Source organism: Salvelinus namaycush, chromosome 10 (assembly GCF_016432855.1).
Source record: "Salvelinus namaycush isolate Seneca chromosome 10, SaNama_1.0, whole genome shotgun sequence".
NCBI lineage: Eukaryota > Metazoa > Chordata > Actinopteri > Salmoniformes > Salmonidae > Salvelinus > Salvelinus namaycush.
In genome coordinates, this window is record NC_052316.1 from 11,973,364 (window position 1) to 11,995,363 (window position 22,000).

A 22,000-nucleotide genomic window follows, 5' to 3' on the forward strand; every position below is an offset into this window, starting at 1 on the left:
TGGCCATAATGAACATCTTATGTTTGGAGGAAAAAGGGAGAGGCTTGCAAGCCTTAGACCACCATCCCAACCGTGAAGCACGGGGGTGGCAGCATCATGTTGTGGGGGTGCTTTGCTGCAGGAGGGACTGGTGCACTTCACAAAATAGATGGCATCATGAGGAGGGGAAATTATGTGGATATATTGAAGCAACATCTCAAGACACTTGCTTAGGCCAAGGCTTTGGTTTTTCCATGTACAGTATATTTTGAGGTTGGACATTAGCACGCGGGGCGCACAGATTGGCATCACCTCGTTAGACTATATGTTTTACACCTGTGCTAGTTTGTCATCTTGTTTGTGTGAAGGTGTTTCACCTGGGCTGGCCAGTAGTGGCAGCTCGCCTCTCGAGTGGCGCAGCGGTCTAAAGCGCTGCATTGCAGTGCTAGAGGTGTCACTACAGACCCGGGTTCGATTCCGGGCTGTATCCCAACCGGCCGTGATCGGGAGTCCCATAGGGCGGCGCACAGTTGTCATCCGGGTTAGGGGAGGGTTTGGCCGGGGGATTTTACTTGGCTCATTGCGCTCTAGCGACTCCTTGTGGCGGGCCAGGCGCCTGCAGGCTGACCTCAGTTGTCAGTTTAATGGTGTTTCCGCCAACACATTTGTGCGGCTGGCTTCCGGTTTAAGCGGTTGGGTGTTAAGAAGCGCAGAACTAAAAACAAACAAAATATAACTATTGTAAAATAGATTGTGTCTGTAAAATATATATAGTATGTATAATCTGGAAGTAGAAGCCTAAGTGTTATTGTTTATTAGTTAACTCCAATTAGGGGAGGGGTGGTAGGGTTTGTGGGAAATAATAAAGGAAAATATATAAAACAATAAATGAATTGGTTGTTGTCAGTGACCCTTCTTGGTTGTCTTGCTGGGGAACATAATGCAATGACAGTGGATGGTTAAATATCATCTCATCTCGGCGGTCAGCTATGAAGTGTTAAAGAACCACAATAACGCAGAATACCATGGAGACCAGGTAGCCTAGTGGTTAGAGCATTGGGGCCAGTAACCGAAAGGTTGCTGGATTGAATCCCCAAGCTGACAAGGTAAAAATCTGTCATTCTGCCACTGAGCAAGGCAGTTAACCCACTGTTCCCCGGGCGCGGAAGACGTGGATGTCGATTATGGCAGCCCCCCCACCTCTCTGATTCAGAGGGGTTGGGTTAAATGCGGAAGACATTTCAGTTATACAACTGACTAGGTATCCCCTTTCCTTTTATTAATTGCCGGAGGGATTTAGTCAGATTTATTTGACCTACTTTTACAAATAAATTGTGACTCATAGTTTTGAATTCCACATATGCTCATGTGGGGAGTGACAGTGATTAAAAGAGAGAAACTATTTATCCCTTGAAATCAAAACTTTTTTTTACTTTTCGCCAATTATCTTCACTTTAACACCAGACAGGAACATGGTGAGAATTGTATAACAAAACAGACTTGTTTATTGAAAACTGAAGTTTGCATGGGTTTGTGCTGAGCCTTCGCAATTACCATCTCTCCCTTTATATCTCCTCCACATCTTCAGAGTGAATTTCAAAGTGGCCCTTTAAGATTCCATGTCATGCCATCCAGCGGCGCTTGAGAAAGCTGCTCTAAGGGTATCTAGCATTCCGATAGGACCCAACCCCATCCTGTCAAATCCATGTGACAGCAAGTCCCCGGGGGAATGATGGTACTGCTTGCTCACAACAGCCCTTTCACACCACCGCTGACAACATGGACAACAGTATTACTGATGAGACCTGAAGCCAATCTAACCTCAACATACAAGTACATGAAAATAGTCCTTTCTGAAATTCTCATTTCATCTCTAAAACAGTTATCAAATTGCCTTGCAGGAAAATGAATAGGAGCCCAAGTCGAATACATTATGGTGAAATTAGCTGAAAATAGCTTGTATGAACAATGTTAGCATTTTGAGAAAACCAACAAATGGGATTTTAAAACAGTGTGCACTCTACTATCCCTTGGTATAGTTTGTATTTAAAAAGGACTTCCTCGCTTCGCTCCTACCGCATCTCAGCTACTGTCTACAGAAGTGCAAGGCAAGACATGAGAGAGTAGGCTGGGAACCAGAGCATCTCTGCAGTGTCAGAGATACCCCCGAAAATAAACCGACCCCTTCAGTAAAGCGTGTCTACCGCTTGGAGAGCCTGGAGAGGAAAGGGCTTACTTTGAATGGTGGCTTGGTAGAAAATCCTAGCCAATGTCTTGCCTGCTCTCCCTCTGGGTGATTTGTCACTTCCTCCCTAACTAGGGCAGGGGGAAATAGGGTGTCCTGTCCTCAAACTGCTTTACCGCTCCGCCAAGCCCTGGAGACATGGTCTACTTCCAACCACCTGGTTGACTTTGTTGCAGAAGTGGATAACCTTAGCTTGTTTTCGGACTGAGATGGATGTTGTTCCCCTCAGTGCCTGAAGCTAAAATAGGACTGTTGACAGCCAATTTCTTCCAGAAGATGTTCCGGTGGTACTTTAATCTGTCACATGAAAGAACCTCATTAAGCTTGACCAAGGACACATCTCTTTTTCCAATTAAGTTCAAGTTAAGCAAAACACATTTCTCCCTCTGATTATCGAGGCACGTCAACAGTGATACATAAAAAATGTTATCAAACCGGTGGTACCTGCAGCACTGAATGTGCAGCATTTACCAAATGTCAGCACGGTCCTTTGACATAACCCAGGTGTAACTACCATGTGACCACTGATCTTCAGTAGATCTTCATATGCTGTTGCTTTGAGAATGGTCTCTCTCATGGGCACGATCCCACTTTGACCACCAAAGTGGCAAAGTCTAAGGGTTACCCCCTGTTTAAACCTAATAATCTGCCATTATGGATCCAGACCAGTTAAGTGGGATGCAAGCAACTGGAATAGCAGTGGTCTGTCACCATAGCTCTTACCTGATCTCGGAGCCTGCCAGTCTCCTCCTGATACTCAGCCAGCTGTTTCTTCCACTCCTCCACGCCAGTGTTAGCCTCGTGAAGCGCCGCCACTAGCTTAGCGTTGCTATCCTGCAGGGTGAACAGCTCTGCCTCCAGGTTAATCTCACATATGGACCTGGAGGGAAAAACCAAATCAGAAGATAAGTGCACCATGATTAGACTAACCAGAGGTCATAGTCAGGTGCAAAGTACTGCTCACTGAGTGATATACAGTACAGCTATTAAGGGGTTTTTAGAATCCCTGTCATGCCAGAATGTGGGACCATTAGAGTCATTATATTGAATGAACAAGAGCTTTCAAATAATTTGAGGGAGATGGGAAAATTACACCAGTCTTCTAAGACCAGCATCTTCTAAAGTACTGAGGCCTCAGGCAAAAAACAGCCTCCATGCCGTTTCTAACTGTCTGCCAACTACCAACCAACTCACCATAGCAACAGGCACTAAAAAAAACATACAACCCTCGTTACATGCAAGAAAAGAACAAGGAGGGGTTGTCAGAGAACATTTGAAAATTGTATTTTGTGTGCATGGGTGGGATGGAAGGCAGACTGGTGTCTGAATGGCTCTGTTGTAGAGCCTCATTAATGACCATGTTTTAACTACACATGACTCAGCCTCATACAGGTCAGTGGCCACCTGTCATTGGGCTCAACCTCCCACTCACAACAACCTCCACAATAGGAGAAACCATACCGCCTAGAGCCATGGCTTGATTATGCTAGTACATTTCCACAGCTAAAACACGTCCCATACACTCTATATAGGAGTTATTATCTAATGGTTTGCTTTAAGCACTGGTCTGCTTTCCTCTCGCCAAGCACGCTCCTCCCTAACGTAGTGGTGAGTTAAATCGTGTGCGACAGTCTCCGGGTCACATCATCCTATTAAGTGAGCTCAGCGTCCGTGTGGCGTTCCATTCACTTAGGCACCATATATCCCATGTTCTAAAAAGGCTTCACCTCTGCCATTGTGATCACATTTATGCTTTCGCACCACAAGCCCACTGAACCTTTATCATCATTTGGCACGTTAGCGCAAACTCTGCCCCAGAAATCAGATGACGGGGAACACACACTATGCCTGGCGACACGTGATAGCTGCTCAGTGACTCACTAGGTAACCCAACAGTTGCATGACAACACCAGATAGTGGGAGACAATAGGCTACATTTACATTTTACATTTAAAATGTCACACTATGCTACCACAATTAAAATAAAATGTCACAATCTGGTGCGAGCTAATTTGAAAGGTTATTTGAAGACATTGGTGTGACTTCACACCAATGGGGTGGCACATTATTACCATTTGGAGAAAAATAGTGTGCACTGTATGCTTTACATTTTATACATGGTCTACAGTATTTTAATTTAACCTTCATTTAACCAGGAAGTCACACTGAGGTCAGAATACCGCTTTCCCAAGGGAGACCTAGCCACTGTAAACAATGACCATGGTGGCACAATGGAAGTCGACTTTTTTGGATCTCATTGTGTAACTACAAGGTGTGTGTTTTGCGAACTGCAGTGTGCGGGGGGGGGGGGGGGGGGGGGGCTGTTCCATAACATTACCCTTCAGACAGCATCTTCTTAATGCGCTCCTTCTCCGACGTCAGCTGCTCCATGTCGGCGCTCTTGCTGCGGAACAGCTTGTCCTCGGGTCCGTTGACAGTCAGCAGCGGCGGCGAGTGGCGGTCCTCTGATAAGTCCTGGGGGACCACAGGGACATGATTAGTGACAGGACGGATATCATGGAAATGAGTTACCCGGACACCCCCAATGCTACTGTATGTCCAACTCTTCCATCGCTGTCGGAGCTCAATGAAGCTGACCACAACTACTCTACATTATGAAGGGAAGGGGTGGCCAACCAGTCTCCTGCAGAGCTACTGGGTATGCAGGTTTTTGCTCAAGCCCTGCTCTAACACACCTGATTCTACTAATTAGCTGCTCAGTAAGACTTTGATATGCTTAAATTAGGTGTGTTACAGCATAAGGTGTTCCAAAAGCCAGCATACCCCAGTGGCTCTCCAGGAGATGAGTTGGCCAAATCTGACATAGGCCTGTTAACTCTATGACGGCCTAAGGATTGGTTTAGACAAACCAGGGCTCACTTCAATACGTTTTTAATACAAATGTTAGCTCTTGGTTAGAAATCGTGGATGAATAAGTGATGTGTCCATCTCATGTGTCTTTCTGAACTAACAGACCACACATAGGGATCTCTCTCTGATATCTCTGTCTGTATCTGAATTTGGTGTGCTTGTTACGGGAATTAAAGGGATACTTCGGGATTTCGGTAATGAGGCCTTTTATCAACTTCCCTAGTCAGATGAACTCGTGGATACCATTTTTATGTCTGTGTGCAGTTTGAAGGAAGTTACTATCTAGCGCAATTGCTAACTAACATTAGTGCAATGACTGGAAGTCTATGGGTATATGTGTTAGCATGGTAGCAGATACCCATAGACTTCGTCATTGCGCTAATGCTAGTTTGCATTGGCTCGCGAAACTACCTCTAACTTCCTTCATACTTGACACAGAGACATACAAATGGTATCCACGAGTTCATCCGACTCAAGGGAAGTAGATAAAACACAAAGTATCCCTTTAAGAAAACATGAACGCTGAAAATAAGGACTGAGCATATCCTACAGTGTTCCCATTAAATTAGAATCATTTGTTTTGATCTGAAAAGGGAGCGGAATGACTATTCATTTCACACGGCATATTTCTATTTGTCATAGCTATTCCCCTGCCAGTTAGAGCATTGACATTCAGGGGCTGTACAATGAGACAGAAACAGGGCAGCTCAGCATTTGTGATGTGAGTAGATATTTATTGTTCGAGGGACATTCAAACAGTTTTTTTTTAAATTCTGTATTAGTATTGTACCGTTTCTGTTACCTGACAAAGATAAATGGTTGAAACATTAGCCCTCGTTAGTACAATAAAATGACAGGAAGAAGATGACAAGCTGTCGCTATACATTCAGACACCTCATCCAAAACAACAGGTTGCCAAAAGTAATTAGGTCATTTATCAACCACCATACTGATGTAGGATCGTAATTTGAGCCACTTTGCTAAATAATCCTACAGCAACAGGAAATGTGAATTATTATGGGGCTTATAATTATTGGACATTTTTGTAGGGGTTGATACGTTTTCCATAAGGGAAAATCAAGTCTGACATTTCAAAGTGAAAATTACAAACTTCAGAAGCCTTGCAGGAAATTCTCCTGCAACAGGGTGATCAAATGAAGATCCTACATCTGTATCCGCGACACAGGTTCAAAGTTGAACAAGCAACCATGGGGAGCCACACAGCTGCTAAACGCATTACTTTGTAGAGCATGAAGCAGCATATGGCTCTTTCCTTTTAAAATGACTTAAATTCGAAGGAACATTGCCCGAGTTGCAATGCTTCCTTTCATTTGTATGCCAGTGGATACTGAAAGACAATTCTCTGTATTGTACAGTGCATTCGGAAAGTATTCAGACCCATTGACTTTTAGCACATTTTGTTAAGTTACAGCCTTATTATAAAACGGATTAGATAAATGTGTTCCCTCAATCTACACACAATACCCTATAATGACAAGTGAAAACCGGGTTTTATACGTTTTTGAAAATGTATTTAAAATAAAAAACAGAAATGCCTTATTTACATAAGTATTCAGACCCTTTGCTATGAGACTTGAAATTGAGTTCAGGCACATCCTGTTTCCATTGATCATCCTTGAGCTGTTTCTACAACTTGACTGTCCACTTGTGGTAAATTCAATTGATTGGACATGATTTGGAAAGGCACACACCTGTATATTTAAGGTCCCACAGTTGACAGTGCATGTCAGAGCAAAAACCAAGCCACGAGGTCGAAGGGATTGTCCGTAGAGCTCCGAGACAGGATTGTGTCGAGGCGCAGATCTGTGGAAGGGTACCAAATAATGTCTGCAGCATTGAAGGTCCCCAAAAACACAGTGGCCTCCATTTTTCTTAAATGGAAGAAGTTTGGAACCACCAAGACTCTCCCTAGAGCTGGCCGCCCGGCCAAACTGAGCACAGAGTTCCTCTGTGGAGATGGGAGAACCTTCCAGAAGCACTCCACCAAACAGGCCTTTATGGTAGATTGGCCAGAAGGAAGCCACTCCTCAGTAAAAGGCACGACAGCCCGCTTGGAGTTCGCCAAAAGTTACCTAAAGGACTCTCAGACCATGAAAAACAAGATTCTCTAGTCTAATGAAACCAAGATTGAACTCTTTGGCCTGAATGCCATGTGTCACGTTTGGAGGAAACCTGGCACCATCCCTACGGTGAAGCATGGTGGTGGCAGCGTCATGCTGTTGGAATGTTTTTCAGCTGCAGGGACTGGGTGACTAGTCAGGATCCAGGGAAAGATGAACAGAGCAAAGTACAGAGAGATCCTTGATGAAAACCTACTCCAGAGTGCTTAGGACCTCAGACTGGTGTGAAGATTCACCTTCCACAGGACAGTGACCCTATGCACAGAGCCAAGACAATGCAGGAGTGGCTTTGGGACAAGTCTCTGAATGTCATCGAGTGGCCAAGCCAGAGCCCGGACTTGAACCCGATCGAACAAAAATAGCTGCGCAGCGACGCTCCCCATCCAACCTGACAGATCTTGAGAGGATCTGCAGAGAAGAATGGGAGACACTCCCCAAATACAGGTGTGCCAGGCTCGAGGTGTCATACCCAAGAAGACTTGAGGCTGTAATCACTGCCAAAGGTGCTTCAACAAAGTACTGAGTAAAGGGTCTGAATACTTATGTAATTGTGATATATATATATATTTTTTTTTTTATAAATTAGCAAAAAATTCTAAAAACCTGTTTTTGCTTTGTCATTATGGGGTTGCGGGTAAAAAGCAAATTATTTTTTTTATATATATTTTTTTACCCCCTTTTTCTCCCCAATTTCGTAGTATCCAATTGTTAGTAGTTACTGTCTTGTCTCATCGCTACAACTCCCGTACGAGCTCGGGAGAGGCGAAGGTCGAGAGCCATGCGTCCTCCGAAACACAACCCAACCAAGCCGCACTGCTTCTTAACACAGCGCGCATCCAACCCAGAAGCCAGCCGCACCAATGTGTCGGAGGAAACACTGTACACCTAGCGACCTGGTCAGTGTGCACTGCGCCCGGCCCGCCACAGGAGTCGCTATTGCGCGATGAGACAAGGATATCCCTGCCGGCCTAACCCGTACGACGCTAGGCCAATTGTGCGGCGCCCCATGGACCTCCTGGTCGCGGTCGGCTGCGACAGAGCCTGGGCCCGAACCCAGAGTCTCTGCATCGCAGCTAGCACTGCGATGCAGTGCGTTAGACCACTGCGTCATCCGGGAGGCCCCGGGAAAAAGCAATTTAATCAATTTTAGAATAACGTAACAAAATGTGGAGGCTTGTTAGCCTTTTTTCATTTCGGTCACGTAAGCCATTTTACTTATTTGCTATAGCCAGGCCAAATAATTAGAGGAATAACTGTTTGTGATTAGGAAACTTATGAGAACCATACAAACGTTAGCACACAACGTCCAGGGGGTGAGCAGGCTCTACCACTACGGGGCAGTTTAGTTGACGCAAAGTAAGACATTCTCGTGTTCCAATTGTTTGTTTTAGTAGCGTGAATCGTTCCTGTTCACACAGAGGTGAAGTGCGGAATAATTGAAGGAATGAATCCGAGCCTCACGCTTATCACCTGTGGAAGGCGGGGCTTCCAGTGAGGCCCGGATTTCATTGGCCTTGTCAGGAGTGATTGTAGATCCTTCAACCGAAGTCGTGAGAGTTCGACACTCCATAGTATGTTGTACCAAAGTTGACTGACTGAAAGGGAACTAAACTTGAGCTCGACAAGCGCCGAGTGCATCCGTGAGGCATTACACCCCTGCACTCAGAAAATTTTGTATTATTAATTTGTCTCAGAGTCAGCCTGTGTGTATTCCCCCAAGGAAGTTGTTTCTACGACCTAGCTACTCCCTCACTATACTTAAAAAACGTGGATAAAAAATGCACAGGGCCAGCATTCAAACAGAGCTAGCGCTAGCTAGGTCCAAAAGTGAAGAGCAAGAAATCAAAGCTAAGACAACTCCACACACCAAAGTCAATGGCTAGGGACCACAGTTCTCTACATTATTCATAATGTGGATCATGTTTAAGTAATAATGGATTACAAATTTCCAACAGTTTCCCCTCATCGTTGACTAGTGCATTCCAATTGGAGCAAGTGCAAATATACAACAGTACTACATCCTAATGAGTGGAATAGCTCATTAGGGTTGTAGTTCAAATGATCATATCTCAAGTGGAATCTTTTCCCTTAAAATGTAGAGACAGATTGTATTTGATCATGGGATGATATGCTTTTTTCCTGTTTCCCGCTCTCCAAATCTACCCTCATCATACTGTTACTGCATTATTGAGAACAATGGCTCATGGAAACACTAGGGGGTCTTCTAGGAACTCCCAAGTCCCATTGAAAATGCATCATGAAGTAGGCCATCTGGGATGTGATGGGGAGAATGACTTTGGAATAACGTGCAGGGAGTGCGCTCTCTGTGCCAGTCGGCAGCAGAGAGAAAAGAGGTGTAATAGACATGACACTAACCTGAGAGAGCTGTGAGATGAGCAAGCAGATGGTGCATCAGTGGCAGCGAGGCAGAGGGCACCCACGTGGGGGGAAAAGAGAATGGGTGAGAAGAGAAAGAAGAGAGAGATAAGTGTGTTTTCATGAACAGAGCTTAAAAAAAGAGCAATAATCAGCAATATTTCAGTGTCATACTGTCTGCTCCATTGCACACCATTTTATGCAAAAAAATAAAACAAAGATAGTCGCTGGTTATGCTTTATTTCAGTCAGCTATTCCCTTCATATTTTGTAATTACCTTGTATAATGATAATTACATGCTAATTTCCTTTTGGATTCTGTGAAATTTGGTTCTAGGTAATTACTAATTGTGTAGAATTAAGTACCCATTGTTACAACAATTTCTCTAGGAAAATATCATATGTAGTAGGGCTATAGAATAAAGCTCTACTGAGTTTCATGACCATAAAAGGAAGAGGATGAGATGATTAAAAACTATACATTTTAATTTCAAACAGCTATAAAATATTAAACCAAAGTTATAACCCTGTGCCACCGCAAACCAAGTACATCACCACTGTTGACTTATTTATCGGAGTCTTTGTCAAACCTATTTTCCTTGCTTTATACCTTTCCTTTACACTTGGTTTCCTTGAGACCCTGAACCAGCGTTATTAATTAATAAGCCCTTGCATCAGAGGCATATTTCGGTACATGCCGGCTCTCTTTGTGGGTTTTTAACGGTGAGGTCATATTAAATATAGACAACCCTCGTACTCGAGCGCAACCATCTGCCCTTTTCATATGGCTGCCATCATGTATAGCCCCGGTTCACAGGGAAGTTCCTGTCATGAATGACCATGATGCGCCTACAGCACGACTGACGCCTGAATGCAGACTTCACATCTCAGTAGACTAACGTGGCCTGCTGATCTCCTTTCCGTCATCTGCTCTGACAAAATATGTGAAAGGTGAAAGCTAATTCCCAATAGACATCAAGCATATTGCATTCACCTATCAGATACGAAGCCGAGGATGAAAGTAATATACTTTAGACTGTTGAGATGCACCCTAACCACATAGCTCTGCATCAGTGGGAGTGTACTGCTGCCTTGGAGGCAGTGAAAGAAGTGGGTGTACCCATGCTATTTGTCAGTGGCCAGGGCTTGTAAGGTTTGGAGTGTGGTGAATTAATACAATGGGAGAGGAACCAAAACCTGGAGCATCAACAACGCTTCTTTTGTAGCTGTCCCTCCAGCTACAAAATAAAGTCACTAATAAGCTTTACAACACTAAAATGCAGGACCTCCAGACAAAGCTTTTACAGTTATATCATAGACGTGACAACACATCTGCCATAACCATAATGACTTAAGTCAATTACAATAATTATTTCATGAAGTGGTGTCATATTAGGACCGCCGTGTGTATGCTAAATGTCAGCATATATTTCATACATGAAACTGCACCACTTGTGTTTAATTCACAGAACACAAATCGATACGTTTGACTTATCTTATCTACAAGTCAAACAGAAAGCCAAAGCCAGCCTGTGTGTGTGTGTGTGTGTGTGTGTGTGTGTGTGTGTGTGTGTGTGTGTGTGTGTGTGTGTGTGTGTGTGTGTGTGTGTGTGTGTGTGTGTGTGTGTGTCTGAAAGTACAGGGATGAGTGCACTCTAGATGGAGGAGAGGAATGAGTCAGTGAACTGTACAAAGAAATGCGCTGTGCTCCAGCCAGTTTCCTAGGTGACCCCATTGCAATTACATTATACATTCCCACAGTAGCCAAAGGAATGTTTCCGCCTGGTGTCAACGGGCACGGGGGCATAGTTTGTGGAACTAATGTGATAAAACAGAGTGAAATCAGATCACATCAAAATAAGCCCAGCTGTAAGATGTGCCTTGTAAAACATGACTCGAGAATATCACAAACCAGGAAAGCTATGAAGAAGAATGTACCGTTGTTTCTGCTGTATTGTTGGAGTTATGTCACATTTATGAATACCCAAACAATGACTTCCCGGGGTATCTACTCTATACTGCCCATTGTTCATAGTCGTGCATAATAGGAATTCATGCCAGTAGAATGCCGCCTAACGCCTGTTTATCCAATATGCTAAACAGCGAGGCTATTGTACAGTTACACAAAGGCTCTGGTTGGCTGTAGACAGTATGGAAAACTGCTTCCCCCGTGACTAGCGCTATTCTGAAAAAAACATGTTTGCCTTATACTGTTGGCAGCTACTCATGTTCAATGGCTTCTTGTTAGTGGTTTGCAGCACACACACAGCTCTCATTCAATGCATGTTGGTACAAAAACAAATAACCAAAATGGCCCTAGCACTTATCAAGCAATGGATTCCAATTACTTTGCTGAAATAGCCATTCAAATGAATTGGACGAGCCATCGATTCAGGTTGGCTCTGTAACAACGAGCTGTATAACAATGTGATTTCCAAACGCAATTAGTTTGTATTTACATAGTTTGTGCGGTGTATAAATTGTGTCTCCCGCCCACATTGGCTCAAGCTGTCATTATTTATACAGCAAATCCTTCAAACGTAACCCAGTGATTATATATCCCATATTAATTCCCAAGAAACAAACAACCATAATTCCTTTCAGCACACAACATGGTACAAGAGAATCTTTGGAGGAATAGCCATGGGAAGTAGTTTGGGGTGGGGGTGTTGCGTTTTTTTAGCAGACAGGAGGGATGCAGAAAGAAATGATTGCCCGCACTGAAGACGTCTATATCAGTCCACTAATACAGGACTAACCCAGTGCAAAAATGTTTTTACAAAAATGTATTTGAGTGTTTACCAGCTTTTGTAATTGATAATTATCTGTACAAAAACGTTAATCTGATAATACTTATGGAATATAAAAATACTTGCTTGATATAGCTTATGTTTTCTAGTTTCTTAAAATACTTATTTCTATGTGAAAACTGAAATGGTCTATTCATTCCTTTTCCTTTTTAGTAGATGCTCTTATTCAGAGCAACTTACAGTAGTGAGTGCATAAATTCACATACTTTTTCGTACTGGTCCCCCGTGGGAATCAAACCCACAACCCTAGCATTGCAATCACCATGATCTACCAACAACCACATCACCACAAACTAGCTGATGTCTCAATGTACTCAATTACTGTATTGTGCATTGTTTTTCTTCATGGTGAGGGAAAGTCTACAGGTACAAACCTAGATGACCAGCCTATTTACAACACAGTAATGTACATTTACATGAAGTGGTTTGTAAGGACGGTAAATTAATACTGCACAAAAATTGGTTGTTTTCCATGTTATTTGATCAAGAAAATATACAAATTTGATGTGGATGTTTTGTGTCTTTGCCCATTACTTTGCACCTTTTTTTGTATTTTTGTATTTTTTTTTGTATTTAACACCCATTTTCATGATATCCAATTGTGATCTTGTCTCATCGCTGCAACTCCCCAACGGTCTTGGGAGAAGAAAAGGTCTAGTCATGCGTTCTTCGAAACATGACCCGCCAAACCGCACTTCTTAACACCCGCCCGTTTAACCCAGAAGCCAGCCGCACACAGTTCAACTTGACAACCGAAGTCAGCCTGCAGGCGCCCGACCCGCCACAAGGAGTCGCTAGAATGCGATGAGCCAAGTAAAGCCCCTAACCCGGATGACGCTGGGCCAATTGTGCACCGTCCTATGGGACTCCCGGTCGTGGCCACTTGTGACACAGCCTGGGATCGAACCCGGGTCTGTAGTGATGCCTCAAGCACTGCGCCACTCGGGGAGGCCCCAACTTTGCACCTTCTGATGTAAATGTTTGAACAGTAAAAAAAAGTATATATTAACAAAAATAAAGAATAAATTGAAAAAAATATTGTTTAACAAATTTAGTACACTGGGCTTTGAAAGTTTCTAAAAGTGCAGTCGCAAAAACCATCAAGCGCTATAATGAAACTGGCTCTCATGAGGACCGCCACAGGAAAGGAAGACCCAGGGTTACCTCTGCTGCGGAGGATAAGTTAATTAGAGTTACCAGCCTCAGATATTGCAGCCCAAATAAATACTTAACAGAGTTCAAGAAACAGACATCTCAACATCAACTGTTCAGAGGAGACCGCGTGAAATCAGGCCTTCATGGTCGAATTACTGCAAAGAAACCACTACTAAAGGACACCAATAAGAAGAAGAGACTGGCTTGGGCCAAGAAAGACGAGCAATGGACATTAGACCGGTGGAAATCTGTCCTTTGATCTGGAGTCCAAATTTGAGATTTTTGGTTCCAACCACCATGTCTTTGTGAGACGGAGTAGGTGAACGGATGATCTCCGCATGTGTGGTTCCCACCATGAAGCATGGAGGAGGAGGTGTGATGGTGTGGGGGTGCTTTGCTGGTGACACTGTCTGTGATTTATTTAGAATTCAAGGCACACTTAACCAGCATGGCTACCACAGCATTCTGCAGCGATACGCCATCCCATCTGGTATGCGCTTAGTGGGACTATCATTTGTTTTTCAACAGGAGAATGACCCAAAACACACCTCCAGGCTGTGGAAGGGCTATTTGACCAAGGAGAGTGATGGAGTGCCTTATCAGATGACCTGGCCTCCACAATGTCCCGACTTCAACCAAATTGAGATGGTTTGGGATGAGTTGGACTGCAGAGTGAAGGAAAAGCAGCCAACAAGTGCTCAGCATATGTAGGAACTCCTTCAAGACAGTTGGAAAAGCATTCCAGGTGAAGCTGGTTGAGAAAATGCCAAGAATGTGCAAAGCTGTCATCAAGGCAAAGGGTGGCTACTTTGAAGAACCTCAAATCTAACATATTTTGATTTGTTTAACACTTTTTTGGTTACTACATGATTCCATATGTGTTATTTCATAGTTTTGATGTCTTCACTATTATTTATCGATGCAGAAAATAGTAAAAAAATATAATAATATTTTGTATGTATGTATGTGTATATATATATATATATATATATATATATATATATATATATATATATATATATACATATATATACATACACACACACACACACACACACACACACACACACACACACACACACACACACATACACATACACATACACATACACATACACATACACACGGTCCTGAGGGTAGCACTGCTAAGCCATGTGCTTATCTGTCATATACACACACGATCCTGAGGGTAGCACTGCTAAGCCATGTGCTTATCTGTCATGCCTCAGCAGTTAACTTATGGGGCTAATCGAACAGCTGCAATTCCAGGCCTCACCTGTGGGGCGGCGATATTCAGCGCGGGGTTGGTCAGTTCAAATTTCTCCTGTGATTTCTCCCTTGCAAGACGTGCTGCTTCTTTCACTTCCTTGAACTGGTCTGAAAACTATGGAAGAAAAAGTTAAATGTAAGTATCAGAGTAATTAGTCAACCAGTGTCCATTAGAAATGTGTTTCTTCTGAATTTGAGACAGTCTATAGTGGTGACTAACCTGCTGAAGCTGTTGCTCGGTGGCAAAGCCCAGGCCATACACGGTGTTGGCGCGGCTGTCAGCCCACTGGCCAAACTTCTGGGAGGTTTTGGTGAAGGTCATGTTGGGGGTGATGGTGCTGTTGATGATGGCCTGTGATGGATGGCAGAGGCCGTGGAATAAATCAACCGCTTATTTCTAATCAACAAAGCAACAAAGGAAAACTTCACACATCACTGCTTGATTCTGCCACCTTGCCTGAGGCCTACTGATAATAAATTCACAGAGAAAAACAACATTACCAACACATCAGACAAAGGCATTATTGTACAAAATGTACTAAATTGCAGACGTGTCTAAAGTTCACCATTTCCCTTTTTAATCCATCAACCCATGCAGTGAGCGAGAGCATTAACATTCTCATTGAGTAAGGACATCCACTCACTCTAGTACTGACAAAAACCTAAGCAAAATAATAATATGTCTGCTGACTACCTTTGAAGCACCCTTTGTAGGACAGGTATAGGGAGGCAGGACTAGAAAATGTTACATGCTCATTAGTCAAGAGCAGGCCAGGTCCCCTATAATGTGTGTTGGGAAGCAGCCAAGGGTACATCTAACTACCCTCTACCAGACATGACACAGCAGGTCCTTACTAATGGTGTTACTCAAAGGGGACTCTGCTGTTCAATCATACTGCATCAAAGGCAATCTGGACAATGAGGACCATGTTGGTAAGAGAGAACCAGCGGGGTTCACATCTCACCGTGGTGCCCCCCACACTGATGATGCGGTACACACTCCGATTGGCATCGTAGAAGAAGGAGACGGTGACGGCATGCTTGCTGGCAGGAAGCCAGTTCCTCTTGGTGGCCGGGTCTATCTGGAAGACGTGCGCTCTGGCACTGAAGATGGGTTGTTCCCTTCAGGGGAGAAACACACAAGGTTATTTAGCAATGCAGCCCTGTCACTCACTGCCATTCTCTTCTAAGACAAGGAGGTGAAATGGAGGACGTATGCATGTTACTTTTACATGATTCCATTGCTGCCACTCAAGCTGTGGGAGGGGAGCCCCTTTTTGAGATTCACACTCGGATTCATTTTGAGCGCTGGAAATGGCTCTCTTTCAAATGAGCCACCACAACGCATTAACAACTTAAAGGCCAAACAAACAAAATAGTTCTGAAAAGAAAATGTTCTGCAGAGGCACATATTGCTCAGACATTCCCATCTTTTAAATGGATGGCATTTCATTATTTCTATAGCCTGTCGGTATTGTTGTGGGTTTAGGTTAGGAATGACCTAATGTAGCAGGCATAAAATAAATGCCTGAAGCTAGATCTTCTACCTACTGGTAAATAACTACCGGGGGCAGGTTCTCTACTGCACTGTTCAACCAATCCAGTAAATGTGGAGGAGTTAAGATGGAGTGTCGCCTTGTTTACGTCCAAAAGTTGCGGAAGTTGCGCCACAGGCTCACTTTCCTTTTCCTCTGAAAACCGGGAACATCTGGTTGTTGGGTACTCGACAGAGGCTAGGTTAGAAGGAAAGGCCAGGGTTTTTTCTGCCATTTAAATCCTTGTGTAGTGCCGCCTAAGCATTTTTTTAAAAGTCCAAACAGTGGAGAAAAAACAGTGGGAGAATATGTAAGGCTTGAAAAGCGCTTTCAGTGTAAACTTAAACGACTAAAACCAGATATAGAGTATGTAGAAGAGATAATGGACGTACACACTCAGTGGCCAGTTTTTTCGCTCCAACATACAGTGAGTCGCAGGCAGACAGGCATTCAGTTACTGTTTGATTGAATGTTAGAATGGGCAAAACGAGTGACCTAAGTGACTTTGAGCATGGTTTGAGCGTCCATGCCAGGCGCACCGGTTCCAGTATCTCAGAAACGTCCAGCCTCCTGAGCTTTTCACGTATGTTTTTTGGTTTTGCGCACTGTTCTCGGTAAACCCTAGACACTCTAGGGTTTACCGAGAACAGTGCGTAAAACCAAAAAACATCCAGTCAGTGGTAGTCCTGTAGGTGAAAACAGCTCGTTGAAGTAGAATGGCACAACAGTGGTGTGCAGAACGGCATCTCAGAACGCACAACCCGTTGATAATTATCATGGATCGGCTATTGAAGCAGATGACCACACCGGATTCTACTCCGATCAGCTAAAAACAAGAAGAAGCGGCTGCAGTGGGCATGTGATCACCAACACTGGACAATTGAGGAGTGGAAAAACATTGCCTGGTCCGATGAATACCGGTTCCTGTTGTGTTATGCCTAAGTAGTATGAATCCATGGACCCATCCTGCCTGGTGTCAACGGTACAGGCTGGTGGCGGTGGTGTGGGGATTGTTTTCCTGGCATCGCTAGGTTCTTTGATACCAATTGATCAATGTTTCCATTCCCCAAAGAATTCAAGATGTTATGGATGCAAAGGGGGTGGTCTGAGCCGGTACTAGATGGGTGTACCTAATGTTGTTTTTTTAATCATATAATCTTTGAGAACTAACAAATCACCAAAATAAAAGCTAAACAGGGAGAATTTAAAATTCTCAAAACAATGAATTTAGCAGTATAGATTTTGTTATTATGTTTGATCAAAATAACACGGCATTAGCCATGGCAAAATGCATACAATTGCAGGAAATTAGCTTGAAAACTGAAAACAACTCTTAGCTCCATTGTAGAATTGCAGGAAATTGGCTTAAAAATGCAAACATTTCTCTACACCACCAAGATGGGGGCAGACCGTGCCACCCTGTTACGGCCCCTGCCACGCCCACCGCCTAAGCCACTTTTGGATCCAGAAAAAACCCTGGAGGCTATCTGTTAAATGAACCTATATCAATGGATAGTGATTTGATATTTCCAGAAGCCAACTCATCCTCTAATTCAGGGTTTCTCAAACTCGGTCTTGGGGCCCCCCCTGGATGCACACTTTGGTTTTTGCCTCAGCGCTACACAGTTGATTAGCACTACACACACACACTACGCAGCTCATCAAACTTTCATTATTTGAATCAGCTGTGTAGTGCTAGGGCAAAGACCAAAATGTGCACCCGGGGAGGGGGGGGGCCCAGGACCGAGTTTGGGAAACCTTGCTGGATTTGATGTTCGCTAAGCCCTGCCCCAGAATTTTGGGCAATCAATCTGTGCTCCAATGGATAGCAACACATGAAAGCCAGTGAGTAAAAAAATATATAGTTTAAATAATTGACCAGTGCACCAGTGGTACTGAAGTACATTCATTTCCAATGGAACGCTGCGTTTGCCTTGCAGCATTGCGTTGCAGAGGCAGTTTCAGGGCGTTCTGTGTGTTGCATATGTTGGATTTATCAAAAGTATGCGTAATGCCTCGATTACACCTTCAGCGTAATTGCGCAAAATGGTACGCAGCAGCATCTACATGTGTGCAACAAAAGTTCAACATTCACCTTTTGCTACCATAATTTGATGCATATGTTCCATGTTTGATAAATCCAACTTATTCACCACACAGAACGCACTGCAACTGCCTCTGCAACACAACGCTGCAAGGCAAACGCAGCGTTCCATTGGAAATGAACGTTTTGGCGTACCAAAATGCAATGACACTGTTGGTGTGATCGAGGCGTAAGTCACTTATGACTTATCAAAATCTCCTAAGGAACGTTTGGATGATGCCCGTGGTTTCTTCCCGTCACAATTGTGTGGCCTGTACAGGTATTAAAAAGTCCAACACCTTCAGATCGTTCATTACAAATAAAGAATACACCATCAATAGATTAATTGCCTGTGGATCTAACAATGTAGTGTATCTACTGTCTTGTCCATGCGGCTTGCAATACACTGGTATTCATTTTGCTCCTCCCTTCCTGTAGGCAGAAACTCAAAAAGGATGAACCCGTGCTAAGGACTATTCAACGCTGGTCTGATCAATCTAAATCCAAGCTTCAAGATTGTTTTGATCATGCAGACTGGGATATGTTCCGGGTAGCTTCCGAGAATAATATTGACGAATATACTGACTGAGTTTTTCAGGAAGTGTATAGGAGATGTTGTACCCACTGTGACTATTAAAACATTCCCTAACCAGAAACCGTGGATAGATGGCAGCATTCGCGCGAAAAACTGAAAGTGCGAACCACTGCATTTAACCATTGTCAAGGTGACTGGGAATATAGCAGAATACAAACAGTGTAGTTATTCCTGCCGCAAGGCAATCCAACAGGCAAAACATCAATATAGAGACAAAGTGGAGTCACAATTCAACGGCTCAGACATGAACGTATGTGGCAGGGTCTACAGACAATCACGGACTACAAAAGGAAAACCAGCTACGTCGCGGACACCGACATCTTGCTTCCGGACAAGCTAAACACCTTCTTCACCCACTTTGAGGATAACACAGTGCCACCGACGCGGCCCGCTATGAAGGACTCTGGGCTCTCCTTCTCCGTGGCCGTGAGTAAGACATTTAAGCGTGTTAACCCTCGCAAGGCTGCCGGCCTAGACGGCATCCCTAGCCGCGTCCTCAGAGCATGCACAGACCAGCTGGCTGGTGTGTTTACGGACATATTCAAACTCTCCCTATCCCAGTCAGCTGTCCCCACATGCTTCAAGATGGCCACCATTGTTCCTGTACCCAAGAAAGCTAAGGGAACTGAACTAAATGACTACCGCCCCATAGCACTCACTTCTGTCATCATGAAGTGCTTTGAGAGACTAGTCAAGGATCATATCACCTCTACCTTACCTGTCACCCCAGACCCACTTCAATTTGCTTACCGCCCCAATAGATCCACAGACGGTGCAATCGCCATCGCACTGCACACTGTCCTATCCCATCTGGACAAGAGGAATACTTATGTAAGAATGCTGTTCATTGATTATAGCTCAGCATTCAACACCATAGCACCCTCCAAGCTCATCATTAAGCTCAAGGCCCTGGGTCTGAACCCCACCCTGTGCAACTGGGTCATGGACTTCCTGACCGGCCGCCCCCAGGTGGTGAAGGTAGGAAACAACACCTCTACTTCACTGATCCTCAACACTAGGGCCCCACAAGGGTGTGTGCTCGGCCCCCTCCTGTACTCCCTGTTCACCACCCATGATTGTGTGGCCAAGCAGGCCTCCAACTCAATCATCAAGTTTGCAGACATGACAACAGTAGTAGGCTTGATTACCGACAATGACGAGACAGCCTACAGGGAGGAGGTGAGGGCTCTGGGAGTGTGATGCCAAGAAAATAACCTCTCACTCAATGTCAATAAAACAAAGGAGATGATTGTGGACTGCAGTGGAGAAGGTGGAAAGCTTAAATTTCCTCGGCGTACACATAACTGACAAACTGAAATGGTCCACCCACACAGACAGTGTGGTGAAGACGGCGCAACAGCGCCTTAAAACCCTAAAACATTTAAAAATGCACAATTGAGAGCATCCTGTCGGGCTGTATCACCGCCTGGTACGGCAACTGCACCGCCCGCAACCGCAGGTCTCTCAAGAGGGTAGTGGCCCAACACATCATCAGGGGCACACTTCCTTACCTCCAGCACACCTACAGCACCCGGTGTCACAGGAAGGCCAAAAAGATCATCAAGGACAACAACCACCCAAGCCACTGCCTGTTCAACCTGCTATCATCCAGAAGGCAAGGTCAGTACAGGTGCATCAAAACTGGGACCAAGAGACTGAAAAACAGCTTCTCTCTCCAGGCCATCAGACTGTTAAATAGACATCACTAGCACAGAGGCTGCTGCCTATATACATAGACTTTCACTGGCCACTTAAATAAGTGGAACACTAGTCACTTTAACAATGTTTGCATATCTTGCATTACTCATCTCATATGTATATGCTGTATTCCATTCTACTGTATCTTAGTCTATGCCACTCTGACATTGCCCGTCCATATATTTATATATTGTTAATTCCATTCCTTTACTTAGATTTGTGTGTATTAGGTTTATGTTGTGAAATTTTTAGATATTACTGCACTGTCGGAGCTAGAAACACAAGCATTTCGCTACACCCGCAATAACATCTGCTAAACACATGTATGTGACCAATAACATTTTATTTATTTGGATTTATTACACGTAGGCAACTGCGGTTACGCAATAATAAGCATCGCAGTGCCATCTGAAGAAATGACCTAAAATCACCAGTGGCCAGACATTTTTATGAGGCTAATCATGCTGTGAATGATCTTAAGTTCTGTGCCATTGACCGTGTTCTCTCAAACTGCAGATGCAATATAGGATGAGCGCCTTCTCCAATGCTAAGCCCGATGGATCTTGTACTTAATAAAAACTCTACACCCCCAAGGGCCTAATGAGGAATTGGACCTTGTATGTTTCTTGTAGTGTTGTCTACACGCACTAACAGTCCCCGTCCCCCCTCTGAACTTTTTAGCCTACTCGAGTATTTCATATCTTTTGCTTCTGATATTGTTATGTACCCCAGACTGTTGTCTCTTTCCAATTATGTGGCATTTGAATTATCGATTTTTGATACTCTTCTATATATTCCTTGTTAATATGCATTGACTCCCGATTCGCCAGTCTCGAATGAACTATCTGCTTGCTCCTGTTGCACTTGTTACACACAGCAGGTCTTAAGTAGGTGTCTTCTTAATTTGTGTGTACAGCACTGATAAAAGCATAAGGCCGAAACGTATGTCCAGTACATTTTTTTATTAGCACCTTTCACTTTTTGTAGTATATTATTTTTGCATCTCAGCCTCCTTGGGTTACTCCTGTTCATGGTTTTGAGTGCAAGTACTTTTTACACTCTACAAATATTCTCTCTCCCACGCACTGGCCACCGTTCATTCTAGCCTGAGCGCTAACCCTCATACTGGCTTTCTAGCTAGCCATGTTATGAACACAACCCCCATCTACTGTCGACATCAGGATACAATGAAAGCACTAGCTAGTTAGCTTAAAGTGGTTAATAGCTTTGACTGCATGCTGACA

At 43.9% G+C, this 22,000-nt stretch overlaps 1 protein-coding gene across 4 annotated transcripts in view; it reads right to left on the reverse strand.

The window, feature by feature from the left end:
- Nucleotides 1-22,000, reverse strand: part of homer3b (homer scaffold protein 3b) — a 44,101-nt gene that overhangs the window by 10,251 nt on the left and 11,850 nt on the right. For 3 of the 4 annotated variants that reach the window (XM_039002218.1, XM_039002215.1, XM_039002216.1), the window contains 6 exons: nucleotides 15,811-15,967; nucleotides 15,066-15,197; nucleotides 14,853-14,960; nucleotides 9,613-9,621; nucleotides 4,563-4,699; nucleotides 2,948-3,104 (listed from right to left, as the gene is read on the reverse strand). In XM_039002218.1, coding sequence (XP_038858146.1) covers nucleotides 2,948-3,104; nucleotides 4,563-4,699; nucleotides 9,613-9,621; nucleotides 14,853-14,960; nucleotides 15,066-15,197; nucleotides 15,811-15,967 — 700 coding nt within the window. The remainder of the gene's footprint in view (nucleotides 1-2,947; nucleotides 3,105-4,562; nucleotides 4,700-9,612; nucleotides 9,622-14,852; nucleotides 14,961-15,065; nucleotides 15,198-15,810; nucleotides 15,968-22,000) is intronic. The other variant, XM_039002217.1, reaches the window with a different exon arrangement.